We start from the raw sequence: 25,302 nt of genomic DNA on the forward strand, positions 1-25,302 counted from the left end.
AGAAGTGAAGTGAAGTCGCTCAGTCGTTTCTGACTCTTCGCAACCCCGTGGACTGTAGCCCACCAAGCTCCTTTGTCCATGGGATTCTCCAGGCAAGAATACTGGAGTGGGTTGCCATTTCCTTCTGGAAATGACAAGTCCAGCCCAATTCGGAGGTAGACCTCCCACCTAACCCTGGGTGTAGCTCTCCCTCCGTCTGGGTTGGGTTTTTTCTCTTAGTCCAGCCTCCTCCGCGCAACCCCTTTGGGAGGAGAAAATTAGCCCAATCATCGGTCTCTTCTTGAAGGGGTGGAGCCAGGTTGCTTTGTGACCGGCAGCCGCAGGCCCAACCGAACAGAGGGGAACCGAGTGGGCCCAGGCTGGTGGCTGTTCAGCTGCCGAGCGAGGCTGCGGGGCGCGCCACACCCCGGTGGCCAGGAGGTGGCAAAAATGCCGGCCGCTGTCGCGCGGCTCCTCCCGCGCCTGCGGCCCTCCCGGACCTCGCCCTTGTTTCTGCTGTTGCTGCTGGCGTTGCTGAGAGGCCCGGCGTGTGGCCGCGTCCCGCATTCGGTCCCCAGGACCTCGCTTCCCATCTCGGGTAAGGCGCGGGCGTCCTCGCCCTTAGCCCTTGGCTCCCGGCCCAGATCCCGCCTGCAGGTACCCAAACCCACTTGCCCTTCTCACCCGGGCAGCCGCACCCCGCGCCCCCAGAGCTCGGCCCACGGCTTCCTTCGCTGCCCGTGCCTCGCCCGAATGCAGGCGGGACCCCCACGTGGTGCCGCTCCGCCCGCCTGGGCGACTGGGCTCCCACGACACGCCCAGGCGGCTCCCGCTCTGCCTTATTTATGCAGCCGCCTCTCGCAGTGTAGACGCAGACACCGAGGCCCAGGGAGGGGAATGGGGGTTGCCGGAGACTGTCCATTTCCAAGTTTCGTCTCCCTTATTCCCCTTTTCCCTCACATGTACTTGTGTCCGTCATGCTAGCCTGACGACCATCCTGCTATCAAACCCATCGATCTCTCATACTATTCCAAACACCCATCCTTCTGATTTCCAACTTAGCCTTTACATCTGCCCACTTCTCAGGTTCACTCCCTTATCCTCAGTTCTAACCTCCTCCTAGCCTTTTGTCCGACTCACGGCCCTAATTTCCTTAACCCACTTCCCAGTCCTTTCATCTCTGATGCCAACTCCTAGTCTCCCATTACCTGATCCACCATAACCCTCCTAATTTCCTCAGTGTTCCTCTATCCATTCCCTACATTGAGTGCTGGGAAACGATTCAAGGAGTTGATTTAAAATTTTGTTTAAATGGCTTTTAAAATCTTGAGAAGGAAAAAAAGGAGGAAGAGGTCCTTTCAAAAGATGTGAAGAGATGCCACGAGGTTAAAAGTGGTCATTGGAGTGATTTAGAGACTTTAAAGGCTCTTTGCTGAGTTGGGCATGAGCAGTGGGCCCTGAGGGTTAGCACCTTGTACAGACAGAACCAGTGAAACCAAGAGCACAACCTGTTGGGAAAAACTCACAGCCGGGTAATAGAGTTTTCTAAATTGCTCTGTAATTTCAGACCAGTGACATATAGGGATGCTATGAATCCAGAAGACAAAGTTGTGATCAGAGCCTGGGTTTCAGTTTCTGTTGGAGCAATAGCCACAGCATGGCATTGAGGTTGCCAGGTTGGGTTCATATCCAGGAATCCAGAGAGGTCTATATGACAAGCTGAGGCAGAGTTGGGGATATGAGGCTGGTTGGGTGATCTGGGGCTTATACTAAGCATGGGATAGTAGGCAGGATACAGCACAGATATGAGTATGGGTGTGGGAGGATGGGGTGGGTGGGGCTCCATACCGCAGCGCATATAAGACCGCATGGCCATTCTACCAGTCTTGAAGATAGCTGAGCAGATGAAGCAGGTAGAGCAGAGCTGTATTACTTCAGGTCCCCGGAGCCAGAGATTGAGCTAAGAAGGTAAATTCATCTTAACTTATTTGTTGTAATCTTTAAATAGACAGAGTTTTAAAATTAATTATTTACTTTATCTTTTGATTGCACTGGGTCTTTGTTGCTGTGTGCGGGCTTTCGCGAGTTGCATGGAGTAAGGGTTACTCTTAGTTGCAGGGCGTGGTCTTCTCATTGTGGTGGCTTCTCTTGTTGTGGAGCACAGACTCTAGGGCCTGTGGGCTTCAGGAGTTGTGCATGGGGCTTCATTGCTCCATGGCACGTGGAATCTTCCTGGACCAGGGATCAAACCTGGGTCTCCTGCATTGGTAGGTGGATTCTTATCCACTGGACCACCAGGACAGTCCTAGATCAGAGTTTTGAATGCTGATATGTGTTTAGATTTGGCCCAAACAGAACACATGCTTAAGGGTGGAAGAAAGGAACAATTTGTGAAATATGTAGTATGTGTCAGATGCTTCCACACAGGTTATCTCATTTGATTCTCAACAACACTGGATGGTGGGGTTTACAGATGAGCAAAGTGATGCTCAGAGCAGACAGGTAACATACTCAAGATCAGACATCTGGTAAGTGAAAGAGCCACATTTAAACTTGGGCTGAAACTGTGGGTAGAATCTATTTCTGAAGCAGATTCTCTTGTCCACGCTACTGTCTACTTCTTTGGGTAGAATCAGGTTGGGATCAAGGGTGGTGGGAGAGAGAGGAAATGGTCTACTAATGTGTTGGTAAAAAGAGTGAGACATTTCCTTTCTAAGTAAAGAGAAGTTACTATTAAGTAACAATAGTTCACACCTGATGCGAACAGCTGACTCATTGGAAAAGACTGATGCTGGGAAAGATTGAAGGCACGAGAAGGAGGAGGAGGAGAGGGCGGTAGAGAATGAGATCGTTGGATAGCATCACTGACTCAATGGACAGGAACTTAGGTGAACTCCGGGAGATGGTGAGGGACAGAGAGACCTAGAGTGCTGCAGTCCATGCAGTGGCAAAGAGTCAACTTAGTGACTGAACAACAATTAAGTAATTATTTTTTTAAAAAAGGAAATTTAGAGAGGAAAGTACCCATACCTTCTAAGGGTATTTTCAATTATGTATCATGTTGCTATGAATAGAAATAAATATTGGGTTGGTCAAAAAGTTCATTTGGGTTTTTCATAACCAGCTTATGGGAACCCAAATGAACTTTATGGCCAAGCCAATATTAAATCAACTTAATGTTTATGCTGTTTTAATAAACTGTTCTATTTTTATAGAAAAGGCATACTTTATTTTGTGCCTCATCAGTTATCTGTCCCTGGGGAAATTAGATGGTTGGCCTGTCAAGGCTTTGTTTTTGCCCTTAAGGCTGCTAAATAAATGGTTCTTGGAAGAAAGAAAAAATTGGCCCCTTTGACTTTGCTCGTGTGGACTTAACTGTTATGAAATGAGGCTGATATCGCATTTCACTCTTACTCTCTCTTCCTGCTAGAGGCTGACTCCTATCTCACCCGGTTCGCCTTCCCTCAGACATACAATTATTCAGTTCTGCTTGTGGATCCTGCTTCTCACATGCTTTATGTCGGTGCCCGGGACACGATCTTCGCTGTATCCCTGCCCTTTTCAGAGGAGAGACCTCGAAGGGTGAGAGATGAGAGTGGGGAGGACCTCAGATTCCAGAGCCTGTGATTGCATCCTTGGTTTTATGGCATATGGGGGAGGGTGTTGCGGTAGGAGGGGGAATGCTGGGTGAAAAAGAATGAGGGTAGATCATCAACTTCATTGTTTCAGCTGAGAGTAATTGGGGGGGTCATGGCGACTGCAGAGGCTAGAATGGAGGTTCATGATGATGTGGAGGAGGCCACAGTGACCAGGGTTCATGTGACAGTGGGCAGAGGAATCATTAACATCACATTACTCTAGGGAAATAGCTTTCAGACTTTTTTGATCATCCCTTAGTAAGAAATATCTGGTACATTTTGACCCAGTGCACAAAGTATGTACTGAAAGAAAACTTTTTTGAAACAATATTTACTCTCCTACATGTGGTACGTTCTGATGTATTCTATTTCATTAAAAATAATGTTGGTTGAGATTTCACCACTCATTAATGGGAGAAGACCTCCAGTATGAAAAGCCGTGCTCCGTGGTTGGGAGAGGGGGTTCTGCCTTTTTTGTTCCCAAGTTGATGGAGGTGGTGGAATTGTGTCACCTACCCTGACTTGGAAGGGATTTGGGTGAGAATGTGGGGGAAATGGTCACTCTTCCTTTCTAGATTGACTGGATGGTGCCTGAGGCCCACAGACAGAACTGTAGGAAGAAAGGCAAGAAGGAGGTAGGTATAAATCCAGGCCCTGTTCTGATGTGTCAGTTGAGGCCTTGGCCCAGCCCTGACTCTCTGTCAGCCCTCCATAACGCTCGCATCCCAATGGACCCAGGCGAGGACTCTAACACCATACCCAGAGCTGCATATAACTGTCCTAACCCTACCTTCCCTTGTACCTGCTGCTTCTGATTCTAACCATCTCTGACCCCTAGGATGAATGTCACAATTTTGTCCAGATTCTCGCCATTGCCAATGCCTCTCACCTCCTCACTTGTGGCACCTTCGCTTTTGATCCGAAGTGCGGGGTTATTGTGAGTGACAGGGGTGGGGGACGGGAGGGGACTTCTGTGAACAACTGTGGCAGGGGTCATGCTTAAGGCAGCCCTTGTGCATGATGAACATTGTGGGTGAAGAATGCCCTCATAGGGTGGAGCCTTTGTCCCCTGAAGGAGGGTGTGAAAGGGAGGGGGAGGGAGGCTGTCTGTAGAAGGTGAGGAGTACGAAGCGTAAAGGGGGCCGCAGTGGGGTGGTGCAGGAAGTGAGGATGCCAGCTGGGCTGAGGGGAGGCACTTCATAGGCCAGCAATTCTTGGTTTCCTTGCCCTGTGCATGCTTTGTTCAGGTGACCTGGGTCCGCTCCTCAGACAGCACTGCGTGTGCCTGTGTCTTCCTCACACAGCATGTGACTGACTTTCACCCCTTTCTCCCACCTCCACCGTCAACCCCTCTCTGTGTGGGCTGTGACTCTTCACTCTCATGGCTTCTGAGGTCACTGCCCACTAATGTAGCACATGTTGGCCTCATACTCTGGATCTAGCCTTCAAGGTGGGCACTCTGTCAACAATATTTTCTTCTTAATCCTCTTCATTGCTGCTAAAGCCCTGGGCATCTCCAACCTCAAACCCATGCAGGCTTGGGACATGGATACCCCTAATCACATGTAGATTGGCCATGGCCTCAAAAGCCCCTGGGGTTGGTTACATCTGAGGAAGGGTTTTAATGTTTCTGACCCCTCACCTTTTCCCATCAGTTACCTGGTAGTCGATTACTGTTATTCTGGCAGCATTCATTTGTGATCAGTCCCTGGAATTAGTCCAAAGCCTCAAATATCCTTCATGTGACTGGACACTTTTTATCCCTTTCTGTAGGGGTAGGAGGGAGTGCAACAGTTCCCTTTCCTCACCGTGGTCATTAATGCTAGATCTTGACTTGATCCTCTGTGGTCTTCAGTAGTCTTTGGCACATGGGTCTACTCAGCACATACCTTGAAACCTCTTTGTTAAACGTCATCCTTGTATTTTTGACTTAAGATTGCTCTAATTGTATATATTTGATGCCTTCGTCAGTCCCTCTGAGCTCTCCAGAGAGGGACTTGGGCTTATGTTGAGTTATTTTCATCATGCTGGTGATAGATTCCCTGTTGAGCTATGGCTAGTTCCCTCATCCTGGGAAGGTTTCCCAGTTCAGAATGTTGACAGTCTCTGTATCCCTTCAGGTAACATTGAGAGTCTAGTTTCCCTTCGGTCTCATGAAACTCACAAAAGTAGCAGTGGAACTGCCGTTGCCATATTTGTCCTTTCCCAGTATATATAGCATCAGGGAGCCCATGGATCTGAATACCAGAGCCATGGTTTACAGATGGTGCAGTCACTCCAAGCTGGTTCCACAGGCCTTCTGTTCTTCTTTGACTTTCTGAGCTGGGACCTTAATGGTTGTTAGATAAGCAGCTAGACAGAAAATGTTCTGGACACACCTGTCGGGATTGGTGTGACTTGGACCCCTATCCATTTTTTTTTTTTTTTTTTTTTTTTTAGGAATATCAGCAACCAAGAGTGAAGCTAGGGGCCTGTGGTCTGCACTCCTATGACTTTCAGCTCTTTTTCTGAACCCTCCTATCCAGCAAGCTCATAAAATGAAGGACCATCCTTGAATCAAGAGTTGTTTATAGGAAAATATAAGTTACAACTAGCAACTGTGCTAACTTTTCAAGCATCCCGAGACTGCTCTCTAGACTCCTTGAATGCTTTCTTCTGCCTTTACCTGTCTTATCCTGCTACCTGGCAGTCCCCATCTGCTTGAGCAATTTCTGGCCTTATCCTTAGTGCTGAACTTCTCATGTCCCAGAGGGATAACTCTGACACTGTGTGTAACTATTATCTGAGAGCTTTGACTAGCTGATCCAGACATAGCAACTTGCTCAGAGTTGATTGCACAGAAGAATGAAGGTTATTACAAAAGAAAGCATAGGACCTGCCAGCTCTAAAAATGCAGAGTGCTACCCGTCAGTGGCAGCTCATTTGACATTAGAGGAAAATATTTTAATTTGTTTTGTTGAGAGGGCTCCAGTGATTAACAAAGATAAATGTTAGACTTAAAAGAGCAGCACCAAAAAAAAAAAAAAAAAAAAGAGCAGCACCAACAACAGTGAGAAGAATTGCAATTTAACTGAGTGTCTACTCTGTTCAGGCTTGGTGCTAGATACTTACATTCACAGATGAGATTAATTCTTATCACCGTATCATGATATTTATTTATTATGATAGTGATATCACATCACGACAGTATTTATTTCCAATTTACATGAATGAAACAGAAGTTCCCAAAAGTTAGGTAAAAGTAAGAGATAATGATGGTCAAGGCAGAGCCAAATTCAAACTCAGGGTTTGTCTGACTCATCTCCACTGCCCTGTCTTTCTAATCCAGCCTACACCCTAGAAGAAGACCTTAGGTGGCTTCAGTCTTGTGTGACATTTGATTTGCTTCATGTAACAGGGCCCACCTCCCCTCTATCCCTCACCCCTAATCATTTAGGAAAGGTCCTTTATATGCCTTGCACTCTTGTTGGCCAAAGTCAAAGGATGGGTTCCAACCCCACAGCTTAATGAAAGCCTGCCTACATAGCTCTGGCTTTCAACTTGAGGGATTTGCCTTCATCTCAACTGATGCTGAAAAGACTGTGCCAACTGACACATGATGATATAATGAAGAATCTCAACATTCAGATAATGTGGTAGAGTGGTCTTATCCTTTCAGACCCTAATTAAATGTCACTTTGAACATACAGTAATCGTAACCTATGTAGTTAATAGGCTCACTCACTCAAAGGCTATAAACCTAGATACTATAATGATGCCATTTGGGAAAACTGGAAGAAGATGAGTTTTTGACATGTTGAGTTTTAATAGATCATCTTTGTAAGTCCAGCCGTCAAGTGCAAATATGGACTAGAGTTTGGAAGACATCAGGCTTTAGAGAGTTAGGGGAATGATTCTCACAGAAAGTCTGGACAGAAATGTGAAAAATTAATGAGATCTTGAAGATATATGTGAAAATGACTAAGGATACATGATTGGAGGCTTAGAAAGAAAAGAACCAACCAAAGGAAATAGACAACAGGTAGGATGAGGGGCTCCAGGAGGTAGAATTTCAAGGGAGTCAAGAAGTAGAATATTTTAAGGAAGGGAGTGAATCAAAAGTATTCAATAGTGCAAAAAGATCAAAGAGAATGAGAACTGAGAAAAGGCTCATCCTTTTTAAGTCCTTGGTGAAGTGTAAGGGTGTAGTTTCAGGAATTGTTTTCTAGGAATAACAGGTGATCCAGGTATGATTAGAAGTAGTAGTTTGGGATAAAGAGGCGACGGTGAGCCATTTTTTTTGTCTTTCTCTGACTCAAGCATTTATCAAGCCAGTGACTAACAGTCTTGGAATATTAATCTGGGGTGGGTATGGAGAATAAATTAGGGGCAAGGCCAGGCAGTATGGAGAAAAGGAGGCCTTAAGACAGGCCATAGCAGCAGGTAATAACCCCATGTTCAGAGAGCCTAAACATCGTGGTAATCTCTCATTGAACTGTCATCTTTTTCCTCAAGCTGCGATGTGCCCAGTGCCACACGGGATAGGTGATTGTGCTTCTGTGGGGTCCTCTATTCCAGAAGATTCTCGACCCAGTATTCCCATGGACAGAAGAGTCTGGCAGGTTATAGTCCGTAGGGTTGCAAGGAGTCAGACATGACCTAGTGACTAAACAAAAACAGCAGTAGTCCCCTTTGAGGGAGCATCAGACAACATCTGATTTTAACAGGCCTTCTTCAAGCCTGTCTCAAGCAAAAAAACCCTGTTTACCAACTGCAGCAAATAAAGGAGCAGTCAGAATGGGCCAGTGGTACACTTATGCTCAGGGGACGTAGATCTGTGTTGCTACTGCCACCACCATCACAGTAATTAGGCTCCAGCCACATCCTATGCCCATCCTAGTTTGTGAACTAGGTATATCACGCTGGCACTTCATGTCATAACTGATTCCTGACTGGCCACTTTTAACTTCCCTGCCAGTCCAGGTTGAAATCATCCCTGATTTTCATTTTTAGATGTTATCTTAAAGCCTCTCTTAGTGCTGGGTGCTCGGCTAAGGTACTGTCTGACTGACTCTGTGCAGCTCTTAGACCTCTCACCCTCGCCCGAAACCCCCCAACCCAGGCCACTCTCTCTGGAATCCCTGGATGAGGAAGACACTTACTCACCAGATCTTCAGGTTCTGACCTGAGCTTCAGGTCTTCACTGACTTTGCAGATTCCCTTCCCTCCTATGTATCCTTGATTCTGGTTCTGTCTGTTATTTGTTGGGTGGGATTAGGGGAAGGATGGCCCTTCTCTCTAGGCCCCTGGGCTTCCGATGGTCCTATACCAAGCTGTACTTTTCTTTATCCTTCTTGAGGGCTCCTGCCCTTGGGAGGCCTGCTTTCTTCCCTGGTTCTCCTTATCCTATAGCACATTCTCCAGCCAGTTCTCAAGCGGGCAGTTCAGCAGCATTTCAGAGAGATCTACCTTTCAGTCTCTCATTGTCTTCTAGTGCCATCCTAGTGTTCCTTCATTAGAGCATGTGGGTGTTAGGTACTATGGGAATTGAAGGAAGAGGAATAAACTGATGAAAAGAGGGATGGCAGAGATAGGAAATACAGGAATGGGTGGTGGAATCGGGAATAGCAGACTGGGAAACAGGGATGGTAGTGGGGGAATGATAGATGAATGGGAATGGGGTTTTTCCTTCATCTGACCATCCTTGTAATTCTCACTATGAACTTCCCCATGACCTCTAAACCAATTGCCCCCTTCTGGTCTGTAGGATGTGTCCAGTTTCCAGCAGGTTGAAAGACTTGAGAGTGGCCGGGGGAAATGTCCTTTTGAGCCAGCTCAGCGGTCAGCAGCTGTAATGGCTGGTGAGTGGGGAGAGACCAGAACCTGTGACTTCTTGCTATAATCGCCTCCTTCCCCACCCTGCTGTTTGAATTTCTGTGTCCTTCCTTTCCTTTCCTTGGAATGTCTATTATTCCCACATCTCTTTCTGGCTTTTCCTGTTCTTCCCAGATCGCTTGTGTCCCCCTGCTTTCCCCCACAGACTGTCATTTCCCTTGTTTTTCTCTAGAGAATGTGTCTGCTGTTCACAGTAGACGGTGAACATTTCCTTTGTTAACCTTATTTCTTTTAGTCATTTTTTTCCTCAGTAGAAGAGGAATCTACTACAATGCATATTATAATGAGTTTGCAAAAAGTATAAAGACCATGAGAAATCTTTTAGAACAGCACAGTTCAAAAGAGCTTTGTATGATGATGGAACTGTTCTGTATCTTCGCTGTCTAATACGGTAGCCACTGGTTACATGGGCTGTTGAGCCCTTGAAATGTGACTAGTGCAACCGAAGGGAAGAATATTAAATTCTATGTAATTGCAATTTAAATGTAAAAAGCCATTCATACCTAGTGACTACCATAGTAACACAGTTCTAGAGCATTCCTGCGCTGAAAACCACGCTAGTATTTTAGGATATTTCATTTTAGCCTTTTTATGTCCGCACGCATATATACTCATGCATGTATATTTTGCTGGCCAGTCCTTTGTTGCTCAGAAGAATCAGTAATGACTATTAAATAAATTTCTTCTGTTACTTCCTTTGAACAAATTATACCTATACAGTTGCTCAAGTGTTGAATGGTTCTATCACAGATTATGCCTAAAGCTTTTCTGGAGAATGACTAATTCTTTGGTAGCCACAAAGCGAGCAGTTTGTATGCCACGTAGCCTGTATATTAGGTTAGACTGCTCCACATACGCTCTGCAAATTCAGTGAGAACACAACCATTTTTCTCATGATAGTTTAAGACAAGCAGGTTAATAGAAATTTTATGAGTGTGTGTATTATGAAACTTTAAAATGTCATGCTGCACAGACATAACTTTGAATATTGTCACGTGACTTTATAGCACAGGCATTTCTATATAATTTAAAAATTCTTTGTGAAGAAAAATTTTAATGGTATTATGTTACTCAGCCTGTGAGCATATGCTGATTTAACAATTCCAAATCATTTATATAAACTTTTTCTCTCAAATTTCTTTAGTTCACTTCAAAGTTTTTACTGTTGTCTATAACACTTGTCTGTAACACCAGGGCCTTCCCTAGTGGCTCAGATGGTAAAGAATTTGCCTGCAGTGCAGGAGACCCAGGTTTGATCCCTGGATCGGGAAGATCCCTGGAGGAGGAAATGGCAACCCACTCCAGTATTCTTGCCTGGGAAATCCCATGGACAGAGGAGCCTGGCGGGCTACAGTCCATGGGGTCACAAAGAGTTGGACACGACTTAGCGACAAAACCACTGCCACTATAACACTGTAATGAACCTTTTTGCACGTAAAATTTTATTCTCATTTTAGATCGTCTCTTTAAGACTCCAATAAATGGATTGCTATATTAAAGGGTGTGAATATTTTACAGCTCATTATTTGTTGCTAATTGAGTTTTTAGAAAGGGTATACCAATTTACACCCTAAATCAGCAGTAAATGAGTTTTTTTCTCACATAAACTTCACTGTACTGTTTTGTTATTATTAAACTTCTTCTTTTTTGCTGATTTGAGGCCAGAAATGGCACCTTGCTTTGATTTGTATCTCTTCAAATATTAGTTAAACATTAGTTAACATAGTGAAGTTAAACATTTTTCATGTTTTAGTACTTACTTTTATTTCTTCTTTGGTCAATCCTCTGCTCATGTTCTTGGGCCAATTTTCAGGTAAGATGTTAGGATTCCAATCTACATCTTTTCTTTTGTGATTATGTATTTTAAGCTAAACCCTTCTTCAGTTAGAGAGGAGGTAAAATTTTCTTCTCAAATTTTTTCCCAAATATTTTAACTCTAATCTACTGGAAATTTATTTTTCAAATGGCATGAGAAGGAAATCAAAATTAATTTTCCCCAACTAGCTAATCAGTTGACCTTAGCATCATTCATCATACTGGTTTTTCTTTCTTCACTAAAGTTGCTGCAAACTTTATTATAAAATATCAGACAATTAAAACTTTTAACTATGAAAACTATTTCTTAAAAATAAACAAGCACATTTGCTTAGAGTTTCCACATTGAGATGGGAATATAACCTTCAAAACTCTGCTAGGTCCCTGGCCTGATGGCTAGTGTATGGGGCAGAGCAGGAAGGAGTTGTATTAGTTGTTTTTTGCTTAAGTTGATTTTTATTGAAGTGTAGTTGATTTACAGTGTTGTGCTAGTTTCTACTGTAGGTGAAATGAATCAACCGTAGACGTGCGTATATCTGCTCCCTCTTAGACTGCCTTCCATCCAGGTCACCACAGAGCCTTAAGTAGAGCCCCCTCTTCTGTGTAGTATGTTCTCGTTAGTTATCTATTTTATACATATTATCAATAGTGTGGACAATTTAAATGTTAATTTAAATATTGCACAGTATTTTATGAATAGCAAAAATTGGGTGTAAGATCTAGTATTAAACTTTTTTCTTATGCATGACATTATAAGAAGAGTCTTAAAAGCTATATACAAATTAAATATTTTCCTCTGAAGTTCTTTATAGGGCTATAATTTGATTTTTTTCCTGGTCTGACATAATGCCAATATTTAGTTGGAACTTTTAATGTTGATCTATTGTGTCCTACTGTCCCTCTGTTTTGAAAATATTGAATAGTGGTATAGAAGATAACAGTAACATTCATTAAGAATTAGAACCAAAATTTCCAGTTAGGAGTCATACAAATGTCTTTAAGGATAATAGAGGTATTTTGAAAGAAAAGTAAAAGTTGTTAGTAATGAAAATATTAGAATATAATGGCAGGAGTATTTCTTATTTTAAATTATAAAAATTGCAGCGTGCATTGTGGGAAATTGAGAAAATACAGAAGCATATAAAGAAGAAAGTAAAAAGCTTATTGTAATAAAGTCATCACCAGGTAACCACTATTACTATTTTGGAGTATTTTCTTTTATTCTCTGTGTTTACACATATTATAAATATATTATGTGTACATTTATAATAAATTGGAATTTTATATATTTCACTTAGTATTGTATACTGAGCATTTTGTCATCATAGAATTTAATTATTCAAAATTTGATTTTTTTAGTGATTGCATACTTTTTCATCCTATGAATATAGAAAGTACAATGATTTATTATCATATATTATACATTCAGATTTTAAAATAACTTCTTGCTTTTATAAATGATGCTGTGTAAGGAATCCTTTTATATAAATTTTTATGTAAATCCTTTACATGAATCTAATTGATTACATGGCTTGCCAGGTGGTTCAGTGGTAAAGAACCCACCTGTTAATGCAGGAGACACGAGTTTGATCCCTGAATCAGGAAGATCTCCTGGAGAAGGAAATGGCAACCCACTCCAGTATACTTGCCTGGGAAATCCCATGGACAGAGGAGGTTGGTGGGTACAATCTATGGGGTCACAAAAGAGTCAGACTTGACTTGGCAACTAAACAATAACAATTAATTACATTAGTCAATTCAAAAAGTAGGATTGCTGGGCCAAAGGATATAAAAAATTTTTATAGTGCTTGATGGATTTGGCCACATTTGCGCTTCAGTTAGTCCTACCAGCAGTGATGAGTGGGACTGTTTCTTTACACTGTTAGCTATAACCAAAAATATAGTTAATAAGCATAAAGCAGTGACTTTCTCCAGAGTCCAATTTGATGTTTTTGATTAGCATTTCTGTTAGATCGGAGAGCTTTTCATGTGTTTATTGGTACTTGTATTTCTTTAGGAAAAAGTCTCAGAACTCTTATCTTCAAATTTGACATTTATCTGCACTGCACTGAGATAAAATTAAAAAAAAATGATCTCAGTATTTCTAATTGCACTATTCCAATTTTGAAAAATGCAAATATTTTGACAGTAATGTTCACATTAGCCTAAGATCATCAGCAATTCCTTCTCAGTCTTCTTTGCAGAGTCTGTCTTCTGTTCATCCTTTAAATATTGGGGTTCCCAAGATCCTCTTCTCTTGGATTCTTCGTGATTGTGATCTCAGCCAGTCCTACGGATTCTGTTTCCACCAAATTCTGATGCCTCCCATACCCTATCTGGAGCTACGGACCACATATCCAGCTACCTTCCAGACAGCTCCACTTAGATGTCCCACAGGAATCTCAGAATCAGCATGTCCCAAACCGAGCTCATCATCCGCCCTCACTTCCCCTAGACCTTCTCCACCAGTGTCCCCTTCTGTGAGCGCATAGTGCCATTACCCACCAAGGTACCTAAGCTGGAGAAGGTGATTTGTCATCTTCGGCCCTTCCTATCACATCCAGTAATAAATAGGGCTCTTACGAAGAAGAGCGGAAGGGAGCTTTTGTTTTCTCTTGGGAACCCATCTCATGTTTTTCTTGTCTCCTTTTGGTCTCATTGCATCTTTTGATTACTGCATCAGTCAAGGAGCCTTGTATGTGTTCCAGATGCACTGGGTACTGCCTGCTTTTGGAGTCACGGTTATCTCTTAAATCCATGAGTGTGTGTACCCTGAGACTAGCATTCACACACCAAAACAAGATAGAGAAATCCTATATGGCCAGCAGAGGAAAAGGTAGGGTAAAAACTGCATCTCCAGTGATCCATAATTATGTCCTGATAATAGACTTTTTAAAAAAGTATCCAGCTAGCATAATCCTTAGATAAGGAAATAGAGAATATTAGGTCAGGAACAGTCTATGCTGGGCTTCCCAGATGGTGCTAGTGGTAAAGAACTCACCTGCCAATGCAGGATACGTAAGGGATGCTGTTTCAGTCCCTGGGTCGGGAAGATCCCCTAGAGGAGGACATGGCAACCCACTCCAGTATTCTCACCTGGAGAATCCCAGGGACAGAGGAGCTTGTCAGTCTACAGTCCATAGGGTTGCATAGAGTCGGACAAGACTGAAGCCACTAAGCGTGTGCACAGACACACACACACACGCGCACACACACACACACACACGCGCGCGCGCACACACACACACACACACACACACACACACCAGCTGTCTACCCTGCAAAGCTCTGACCATGAGAAGAAAAGAGAGAAGAAGAAGGCAGGATAGGATATGTTTAAAGCCAATGAGTGATAATTCTTATTATAAACCTTCTTTAAAAGTGAGCATTTTGATACCAGAGTTAAAATTTGAACCCCTCAAGGGTATAGTGAAATATTCACTGCCATGGCTTGTATCCTAGTCTGTCCGTGTTGAGTTATTAACATATCTGGGAGGTCTATGTTCACAGACTTTACATCTGAGCAAGTAGAGATCTATTTCTGCACATAATTGTCACCTTTCTTTTGCTGTGATTCTTCATCTTTGTGGCTTTCAATCTTTTTTCTCTCATATTTCCAAAGTGATAGTATCTTAATTTGGGGGGAGGTTTATAAAAATAAAAGATGCTAACTACAAAAAACATTCAGTGAATACAAAACAATAGAGATGAGAACATAAAGATTATTTGTTATTTCATTAACAAGCATCAGTAACACTGTATAGTTGTAACTCCTTCAATCTTTCCTGCAACTAAAGATATATATATTTTATTTATTTATTTATTTATTTATTTTTAATAAGGTTGAATTACACCTGGTGTTTTTTTCCAACTACCTTGTTCACTGAATTTGGCACTTTGGACATCACTCTCTTTGACTTATCACCTTTTGCCAATATAGTACATGTATATTTTCATGCTTACTAGCTTGATCTAGTCAGTAATAATTTCCTAAACAGTTTCTCATACAGGGATATTTTATTGTATGAACAGTACAATAGAATATTTGAAATGGACTGTTCCGGAAAATTCAGGGTGTGTGAACTCTGTACTCCGGTGGACTGCTGCCCTCGTGACTGTGATGGCTGCTCTCCTTTCCCTCTGTGTGTGTGTGAAGTCTGTGTTGTAAGCTCCTTGGTGTTCTTAGAATGCCTGAGGCCCTGCTGCTCCCTCCCAAGTGTCTGACCCCGCCTGCCGCCCCTCTGTGGCCCTCCGTTCTTCCACCCTGAGTGAATGTGCTCTTAGCAGTTCTAGGCTCCAGAGTTGCTGACTGCCCCCACTGATCCCTTAGAAAGTCTTGGGACTTTACCTCTGTCCACCGTTGGGTCCTTGGATGGTTGTGGTCCTTTACTGTCTCCACAATATTTTTGACTATTCTCCCTCAGACACATCAAGTTATGCTTCCAAGATATTTATAACTATCTCTTTCACCACATCTCCCCCATTCTCATGGTATCCATGACACAGCTTCTGTCAGAATTTTGGTTTTAAAGTGTTTCGTATATAATGCTTTTAGAAAAATTTTCATTCCAATTCTGGCTTCTGTATCAACTTCTCCCCCACCCCTAACCCCCCGGAACTACTGAAGATTTTTTTATTTGCTGCTCCTTAGCTGCCAGAGCCTATGCCCCAAATCTTATTTTCTCCCTTCTGAAACACTCTGGAAGGAAATGGGATGCTATTTTATATGGGATGCCATATATTTGTGGCCTCCTACCTTATGGCCATAAGACAAGCATATGGTCCTCCAAGGTTCGTAAGGTGCTGGACCTAACACATGGTGAATGCCAGCCGTGCACCAGGCCTCACCTGGGTTTCTCTGTTTATCTCACTTAACCTTTAGCACTCCTCTGAGTAGGACTTCCCTGGTGGCTCAGATGGTAAAAGAATCTGCCTACAATGCAGGAGACCTGGGTTCTAACCCTGGGTCAGGAAGATCACCTGGAGAAGGGAATGGCAACCTACTCCAGCATTCCTGCCTGGAGAATTCCACAGACAGAGGAGCCTGGTGGGCTACAGTTCATGGGCTTGCAGAGAATTGGACACGACTGAGCGTGACTAGCACTTTATTTTTACTTTATCTAACTGCTCTGAGTGGGAGGCGGTATTATCCACACTTTACATCTGAGGAACCTGAGGCTTAGGAAGGGTAATTTGCCTAAGATCATACTACTACTAAGTATTCAGAGTTCAAACCCAACCCTTCCTTTCTCTAAAATGCTTGGATTCCTTTCACGCGGTTGAGTGATAATGTAGTCTCCCCTCCCACCTCCTGGTCCTCCCCCCCTTTTTTTTGGCCCTGCATCAAGTGTTTTTAAGTTTAGTGGTTATCATTTCAGTGCCTGAGACATGCAGCGTCACAGGACCATCTGTGAGCCCGGGATGCAGTGCTTCCCCCAGGGTGGCCCTGCTCTCTGCCGCCTCCCTCAGCGTGCAGGACCCCATGGCTCTTGCTGGGGTTTCTGGACACCAGCCTCCAGCACTCCAGCCTTGCTTGCTTCTCTAGCCTCCTTGACATGATCTTCTCAATTGCTCTCAAATGGCAGTGCCCCAGGATTCTCTTCTCCCTTTTTCCCCTGGCTTTTAAGTTCAATAGTAACCTAAACCTGACTCCCAGGTTGCCTGACTCTGGCCCTGTTGTCCACACCCTTCTGTTGGATTGCCTTCCAGTGACTCCAACCAGATGTCCCAAAGGCATTTCAACCTTAGTGCATCCAAAAACTGAAATTGCCACCTCCTTTATGAGCCTCCATCATAATATCACCACCTCCTATTGTCCATCTTATAGGTGGAAACCTTAGAGACACTGTCTTACTACATTCTTTCACATCTCATACTCGATGTTCAAATTTTGCTAATGGGCTGTACCTCAGAAATACCTCCCAAATCCAACCTCTTTCTTTCCTCTGCTGTGCCTTAGTCCTTCTTCAACAGGCCTGTGTGAAGGTCCTTTTAAAAAACTAATTAATTATTTAATGGCTGCTCTGGGTTTTCCTTGCTGTGCGCAGACATGAGTTGTGGTGACTTCAGTGGCAGCAAGTGGCGGTATGTGGAATCTTTCCAGACCAGGGATAGCACTCGTGTCCCCTGCATTGGCAGGCAGGTTCTTAACCACTGGACCACCAGGGAATTCTTAATTAATTTTTATTGGTGTGTAGTTGCTTTACAATTTTGTATTAGTTTCTACTGTGAGAAGGCCCTTTTAATTAGCATTGTCTTCCTAAAAAACAAAACTAATTATGTCACTCCTCAAGAAAATCTCTGTGGTTTTGCCTTCACCTTTAGGATAAAGTCCACATTTTCCTGGTGATACAGAGAAGATTCATCACAACTGAGTGCCTGTCACCGCACCTCTAGCGATCTCTGCTTGCTTGCCCTGTGCCTTGTGGGAGCTTCAGCCACAGGGGGTGCCCCACATCCCCAGACATGGCTCCCCCTTCCCCACTTGCCTGTCTTCTCCCTGGAGCCCTTCTACCTGGCAAATTGCTCATTCTTCAGAGCCAGCTCAGGCATGACCTCTGAGATGCTGTTCTAGTTGATGTGGCTGGGTCCTCCATACATCTAGGAGTCCACGCCTCCTGGTATCTGGTTACATTTGTCTTCTAGACTCAACTGGGAATTCTTGGGGGAGCAGTGATGTTCTTAGCACCCAGCGCAGTGCCTCTCATGTAGTAGGTGGTGAAGGAATGCTTCTCTCTTTTCTGCAGAGTCCCTGTAATACTCAAAACTCCAGCAGGGGCTTTGTGACCTTCTTTCGTCCCCTAAGTCATTTTCTCCACTCTTGTCCGAGCCTTTGGCAGTGTTGCTCAGAGTGGCTATAGTTCTTATATTCAGCCCACAGAGCTGCACCTTCCGTTTCTTCCCAGAATGCAGAATCTCACTTCTCCAATCCCCACCATCGCTAGAGCACTTCTGCTCCGCCACTGAAACAGGAGGGAGGATCTGATTCCTGTGGCTGGCTGTGAAAGATCCAGAAACCTCTTGGGTTGGTGTTTTTCAAAGTGAGGTCTCGAGTCGCCCACACTGTAGTAACTCGGCTTGTTTGAGATGTAGTTCTTGGGCCAACCCCCGACTCTACTGAGTGAGGATTGTGGGCCTCAGGTTTAGGAACCTGCATTTTGATCAGTTCCCTAAATGATGCTAGCATACGCTCAAGTCCTGATTTGTTCCAGGGCAGCATACGCCACTAATGCTCAGAAAGAACACAAGTTCCTTCAGACATTCACCATAGTGGGAGAGCTTCAGCAGGATGGGAACATGCGGCAGAGCAGACCTCTTCCTGGAAAGTTATCATGTAATTAGCATATTGCAGAACAGAAAAGTCATTAAAAATGACAACAACAAGAAACAGGCCAACAAAAAGTCTCGATTTCCACAGGGGTAGCTTTTATCCTTCGTTCTTCTACGTGAACATTCCAGCATTTCCCCCTTAACCCTGGTTCCTGTTACTGCCCTAGAACACTCTGTTCCTGTTTATTTTAAGTGAGATAATGCCCCCTGTGCCTAGCAGTGCCTGGCACATGGGTGCTCAGCCCTTGAGGGTTCTTGCCCCCGCTTTTACTCCCTGCTCTGCCCCTGTGAGCCTCTCTGAAGGCGTCCTCAGTGAGTCTGACAGCCCATCTTCTCCCTGTCACGCTGCAGGGGGCGTCCTCTACGCTGCCACCGTGAAAAACTACCTGGGGACGGAGCCGATTATCTCTCGGGCTGTGGGTCGCGCTGAGGACTGGATTCGGACAGAGACCTTGCCGTCCTGGCTTAACGGTGGGCAGAGGGGGGCTGCTCCGGGGACAGCGTCGGGGGAGGCTGGGCGGCCCCGGGCTCTGTCTGCAGGGTCTCAAGCCGCCGGTCTCCCCAGCCCCAGCCTTTGTTGCAGCCATGGCCTTGCGCCCAGCCGAGTGGGGGGATGAAGACGGAGACGACGAGATCTACTTCTTCTTTACGGAGATCGCCCGCGCCTTTGATTCATACGAACGCGTTAAAGTCCCGAGGGTGGCTCGTGTGTGTGCGGTGAGACCCTGATCCCAGTTTTCCGCTCTGCTTGTCCTGTCTTTCCTCTGGCCTCTGTCTTTGTGTCTCTCTTCCATCTCTTTTTCTGCTGGGCCTTAACTGCTTTTCTGGCAGCTTGAGGAATGTGGGAGAAAGGGCTCTGGCCTCTTTCACCCTGTTATTACCCGGTGTGATGCTGCAGTGTGGAGGTTAAAGGCAGGAACTGTTGACAAACAGACCTGGGTTCCAGCCCTTGCTGCCTGCTCACTGCCTGGGTAACTCTGGGCAGGGATAGGTACTGTTCTGAGGACTAAATGAAGCAACTTATGTCAAGCACGTAGTGCAGAACTCCACAAGTGCACAGAGAACCTAGTCAGCCTCATTGTTGTGACCCTGCCCACCCCATATCTGTGTCTCCTCCTCAGTTACCTGGCTCTGTCTCCTTGCCTTTCTGTGCATCTTGACTGGGTCTTGGGGGGAATGTGTGTTGGTCTCCATGGTCCTTCCCTATTGCTGGTCTTGTAAAGAGAACTTCCTACACGCTTGTTATCCCAGGGCGATCTCGGGGGCCGGAAGACCCTCCAGCAGAGATGGACGACCTTTCTGAAGGCTGACCTGCTGTGTCCAGGGCCTGAGCTTGGCCGGGCCTCCAGTGTTCTGCAGGACGTGGCCATTCTTCGACCTGAGCGTGGAGCAGGGACCCCTGTCTTTTATGGCGTCTTTTCCTCCCAGTGGTGAGGGGGTCCTGATATGGAGAGTTACAGGGTGGAAGATATTTGGGATTGGTTCAGTGTCGGTGCGGTCTCCTCCAGAGTGGAGTGGATTCTCCCTAGAACCCGTTCCCTCTGCCCTGGGGCAGGCTGCACAGCTCCCTGTGAGTTTCTCATGGGTCATCTCATTTGACAGAGGCTGAGTTGCCTCCCCCCAGTTCCCTCCAATATCTGGCTCCCACCTGTGACTCTTCCAGGGAAGGGGCTGCCATCTCTGCTGTCTGTTCCTTCCGACCCCAAGATATTCGGACTGTGCTGAATGGCCCCTTCAGAGAGCTGAAACATGACTGCAACAGGGGACTGCCTGTCATGGACAATGACGTACCCCAGCCCAGGCCTGGAGAGGTGAGGGGGCTGGGGCAGTGAAGAACTGAATTGCTGCCTTAGGACAAGAGTCCAGCTAGGCATCACAGACATTCCTGGCCCCTGCGAAGCTTTGTCACTCATTCTGTGTTTCCTCTAGTGCATCACCAACAACATGAAGCTCCAGCAGTTTGGCTCCTCGCTCTTCCTGCCTGACCGAGTGCTCACCTTCATCCGGGACCACCCACTCATGGACAAGCCCGTGTTTCCAGCTGATGGCCGCCCCCTGCTGGTCACGACAGATACAGCCTATGTCAGAGCTGTGGCCCACAGGGTGCCCAGCCTCTCAGGGAAAGAGTATGATGTGCTCTATCTGGGGACAGGTATGTTTAATAGCCAAGCCAGTTGCCCATCCAGCGCACACAGGCTGTGGCCGCAGAGAGGGTCCCCTGCATACAGGTAATCAGGGTCCCGGGCCCAGGTACAGTTACGTTATGACGTCTCGCCCCTTGCCTGCTTCCTAGAGGACGGACACCTCCATCGAGCCGTGCGGATTGGAGCCCAGCTCAGTGTCCTTGAGGATCTGGCCTTATTCCCAGAGCCTCAGCCAGTTGAGAATATGAAGTTATATCAAGTGAGTTGTAGATGTTGGCAAGGCTGGTGGGAATCCATGTCTGAATCCGGGGACAGTTGGTGACCCTGATGTCTGGGAGGTCTGGCACGTTCTTCTTCCTCATTCCCTTTCTGTAGAACTGGCTTCTGGTTGGCTCCCGTACTGAGGTGACGCAAGTGAATACAACCAACTGTGGCCGTCTGCAGAGCTGCTCAGAGTGCATTCTGGCCCGAGACCCTGTCTGTGCCTGGAGCGTTCGGCTAGCTGCGTGTGTGGCCCACCCTGGAGAGCATGGAGGGTGAGGGTGGCTGCACTGTTACGTTGCCTGATGTCCCCGAGCTCTGGCCCAGCCATCTGTCTGAGTCTATTTCTCATGGGTTAATGTTGCCCTGTGTGTGTGTGTGTGTGTGCGCGCGCGCGCTAGTATCACTTGTGTGTCCATCTGTCAGTCCATACTAACTCATCTGTCTGTCCTCATCCCTGCTGGACCTGCCCTGACTGTGGTTGACTTGCATGTTGCCATGTGCTTCTCAGTTTTCATTTTACAAGTGCTCTTAGAAGTGGTTTCGCTCCCTCCTTCCTCCCTTGAAAAACTTCATCTTGTTACCTTCTATGATTCTGCATTCTCCTGGTTTTCCTTCCTACCTCTCTCACCTATCTAGATGTATCTCTTACTGGTTCTTTTTCCATCTAGTTTCTGAATGCTAATGTCCCCCTGGGTTTAATCCTTCTCTTTACACTTTTATGCACTTACAAGGTGATTTCATTCCCATTGTATTCAGTACCGAGTGCAGGTAACAACCACAGATGTGCCTTTAGCTGAGCTATTTTATGAAATAGAAAGTCATCTCACTGACCCTAACAGGATTTTGATTAACTGTGATAGAAAAGAAGCTTTTCTCTTAACAGAAAAATCTTTTACCAGAGATTTCCAGAGAAATCTTGGGGTTGTGGACAACCAGCTGTACTTCTTGGAAGGCTCCTGTATTTCTTTTAAAGTACCCCACCAAATGTCTTTCTGACAGACCTAGTGTAGATTTAATTCTCGGTCGACTACCAGAAATATTTGTAGAATTTGACGTGGTAAATGTCATGCATATAAAAGGTATTGGGGAAAAATTTAGAGATGAAGAGAATGTTGACTGATAATTCTAGAGGTGATTTATGAGATGATGGGAGGTGCAACTGGCAAGTGAACGTTCAGTGGTACTGAGGAGGGTAGAGGGGGTGTTGACACTGGATTTATCAAGTGTTCTCTTCTTTATAGGCTGGTTCAAGACATAGAGTCAGCGGATGTCTCTTCTTTGTGTCCTGAAGAGCCTGGAGGTCTGTATGGTTTAGGGAAATTTGGGTGGAGTGGCTGGAAAGGGCCTAGAAAGTTGTCCTTTTTGGACCTACTTTAAAACTTATATCCTGGAAGATATGGGAATCCACTTTTTGGCTTTGTCCACCATGGCCCCTTCTCATATCACCCCACATTTCTGTCACCCTGAACCTCTAGCTTCACCATCTCTTGTGCCTTTGCTTTCTCTCCAGAACACCCGGTGGTGTTTGAAGTTCCTGTGGCTGCAGCTGCACATGTGGTCTTGCCGTGTTCCCCGAGCTCAGCCTGGGCATCCTGCGTGTGGCACCAGCCCAGCGGAGTGACTGCACTCACCCGCCCGCAGGAGGGGCTGGAAGTGGTGATATCCCCCGAGGCCATGGGTGCTTACGCCTGTGAGTGTCAGGAGGGTGGGGCAGCCCGTGTGGTGGCTGCTTACAGCCTGGTGTCGGGCACCTCGCGGGGCCCCTTGAGCCAGGCTCACACTATAGGGGCTGGACTAGCAGGCTTCTTCCTGGGAGTTCTTGCAGCATCCCTGACTCTCCTCCTGATTGGCCGGCATCAGCAGCGACAGCGACAGAGGGAACTTCTGGCTAGAGACAAGGTGGGCTTGGACCTGGGGGTCCCAGCGTCTGGTACCACGAGCTACAGCCAGGACCCTCCCTCTCCCTCTCCTGAAGACGAGCGGCTGCCCCTGGCCCTGGCCAAGAGGGGCAGTGGCTTTGGTGGCTTCCCTCCACCCTTTCTACTTGATCCTTGCCCAAGTCCAGCCCACATTCGGCTAACAGGGGCTCCTCTAGCCACCTGTGATGAGACATCCATCTAGGGCCGGGCAAATAAGCACCAGTGCATGAGAGACCCCTGGGTGGAATGACCACTGGGACGCTGGGGGTCCGTGGGCTTGGAATGTCACCGTGGCCTCTGAGTTTTCTTTGTCCTTTGAATGGTCACTTCAACTTCCCTGTCTGCTCTCTCTGGGCCTGGACCGGTTCAGGGCCAGGCCTTTGCCTGATTCCTCTGAGAGATCAGAACTGCTCTCACAGTGAATCAGGACTTTTCCTGCACTTGCCCGCTCAAACCTTGTGACCACTTCAGCCCACTCTCTCGGGCTTGTTAGTTTGGGTCTGGGGCCCAGGACATCTCTGTGACTTTGCTTTTGGGTTGGGCCCTGGCCAGAAGGAGGAACCGTGGAAGTGTCTGGGGGCTCATGTGCCCTGACTCCTTTTGCTGATTCTTGAAATTTATGTGATTCTCTGTGGGGAATGCATGCTCCCCAAAATGTAACATGCAATCTCTGTCCTGAGATCTACTCCATCTCAGTTTTCCTTCTTCCATGAAAGAGCATGTGTAAATACACGGGTGTTCATAGATTACCTGGTCACATGTGCACGGATGACTGGGCCAATGCTCAGGTGTATTCATGGGATGCTGAGAGGGTCAGGTTGGAGTAAGGGCAGTGCCTATAGGACTTTAGAGCCTGTAGCCAGTGAGGGAATGGCTCTCCTTTCTGAAAGGAGAAAATCACTGCCCTGTCTCCATCACCTCTCTCAGCCCCTCTGTTGAGTAGACAAAACCCCCTGAAGTGATCTTCTGGGTGGAATAGTATATATGACCCTATCTTCCTCTTTGTTTTTACCTCCTGGCTGCCACCACTGCCATGCACAGCTACTCTTTCTCTGGCTAGAGCCCTCTCCATGACTTCTGTTAAAACTTCACAACATTCTAAATATCAGGGGATAGCAAAATGGGAACAGTCATGGTAACTACAAGCTGCACAAAGATAGGTTTGTTTCGGTGACTTTACTCATGACATCCTTGCTGTGAAGCAGGATTTCACCTGAGTTCATGGCCTCCCGCAAACCACATGCAAGATGCTGTCTGTACATGCGTGTCTCTGTTTTTCTCGGGGGCACAGGGGGTTATGACTCTCATCAGATTCTCAAGCCTTAACAAAAGTAAAGGACCGCTACCTGAAAGTCAGCACGTGTTGGCCGAGTTGAAGGAGTGCCAAGCAGGGGCAGTTCCTCCTGCCCTGCCACACTTGCCCTGTGGCTAGCCTCTGGACTGGCAGCTGCTGGATACCTTCTTGTTGCTCCGTTCCTTGGAAGGTGGGCCCTGTGCCTATTGGAAGACACGTCAACTCTCACCAAATGTAAAGATCTCTTCTTGCTTCACAACTCCCAGAAGCTCTAGGCTTCTCCTGCTCGGTTTCAGGCTTGGCCTGCGAATGTGCCTCATTGCTCCCTGGTGAGGGACCCCCCTGAACTCTCGTAAATGGTCCAGCCTTTCCCAGTTGAGGTTTTCTGCTCCACTTTCCTTGACAGCAGCCTGTGAACCACTCAAGAGTCCCCTTGGGTTGTAATTATTGGTGGCTTTGCCGTAAGTAAGCGTGTTATCTTCAGCAAGTAATCTAACCTTGGAACAATGGCTTACTCATCTGCAAAGTGGGGATAATAATACCTACCTCAGGGTTGCTGCAAGGATTAAATGAGAGAACATGTAAACAATAAAGCACTATCTATACCAGTAGAGGTGGTTTTTGTAAAAATTGGCTTATTATGCCATAATCACACAGCTTAACCATCTGATAACCATGACACATGCAGTCACTTTAAGCCTCATTTGGCTGGAGAAGCATCATTGCCACACACAAACATCCTCTCCTGGGTCATCTCTGGTCAGGTCTTAGCTGCCAGTGTCTAGGTTTTGGGAGCAGGGCCTGTCATTTTTATACTCTTCAGATGCATCTGATCTTGGTGACCTTATTAATCTTCGTGGGAATGGAGGAGGGCTCTGTATTTGGTTTATCCTCACTCACTGTACTTTCTGGAGGTTATGGGTTAGTTTTATTTTGAGGAAGGAAGGGAATGGGAGATTTCAGAGGGACCAGGAGTCTCTGGGAAAAGGGGAGAACAGTTTCACAAGGAGGGAGGCCCAGATCACAGTGGATTTGGGGCATTTGAT

At 45.9% G+C, this 25,302-nt stretch overlaps 1 protein-coding gene across 3 annotated transcripts; it reads left to right on the top strand.

The window, feature by feature from the left end:
- Positions 1 to 327: 327 nt before the first annotated feature.
- On the top strand, positions 328 to 24,859 carry SEMA4F (ssemaphorin 4F). 3 transcript variants are annotated; one of them, XM_065929631.1, is made up of 14 exons: positions 328 to 577; positions 3,410 to 3,561; positions 4,193 to 4,252; positions 4,456 to 4,554; positions 9,364 to 9,457; positions 18,987 to 19,106; positions 19,201 to 19,352; positions 19,887 to 20,065; positions 20,299 to 20,446; positions 20,565 to 20,787; positions 20,929 to 21,038; positions 21,155 to 21,315; positions 22,285 to 22,343; positions 22,554 to 24,859. In XM_065929631.1, exons 1-14 carry the CDS (start codon positions 430 to 432, stop codon positions 23,162 to 23,164), a joined length of 2,316 nt encoding a protein of 771 aa, XP_065785703.1. In that variant the 5' UTR covers positions 328 to 429; the 3' UTR covers positions 23,165 to 24,859. The 3 variants fall into 3 exon arrangements, with proteins under 3 accessions (XP_065785703.1, XP_065785704.1, XP_065785705.1); XM_065929632.1 differs by lacking the exon at positions 4,456 to 4,554; XM_065929633.1 differs by lacking the exons at positions 3,410 to 3,561; positions 4,193 to 4,252; positions 4,456 to 4,554; positions 9,364 to 9,457.
- Positions 24,860 to 25,302: the final 443 nt, after the last annotated feature.

This window comes from Muntiacus reevesi, chromosome 3 (genome assembly GCF_963930625.1).
Source record: "Muntiacus reevesi chromosome 3, mMunRee1.1, whole genome shotgun sequence".
In the NCBI taxonomy this organism is placed as follows: Eukaryota; Metazoa; Chordata; class Mammalia; order Artiodactyla; family Cervidae; genus Muntiacus; species Muntiacus reevesi.

What these genes read in the sequence shown, in the direction of transcription:
- SEMA4F (XM_065929631.1), top strand. Translation starts at nt 430, where the DNA reads ATGCCGGCCGCTGTCGCGCGGCTCCTCCCGCGCCTGCGGCCCTCCCGG. An exon ending in GACCTCGCTTCCCATCTCGG is followed by an intron (nt 578 to 3,409) that starts GTAAGGCGCGGG and finishes TCTTCCTGCTAG; the next exon opens with AGGCTGACTCCTATCTCACC. An exon ending in ATCCGAAGTGCGGGGTTATT is followed by an intron (nt 4,555 to 9,363) that starts GTGAGTGACAGG and finishes TCTGGTCTGTAG; the next exon opens with GATGTGTCCAGTTTCCAGCA.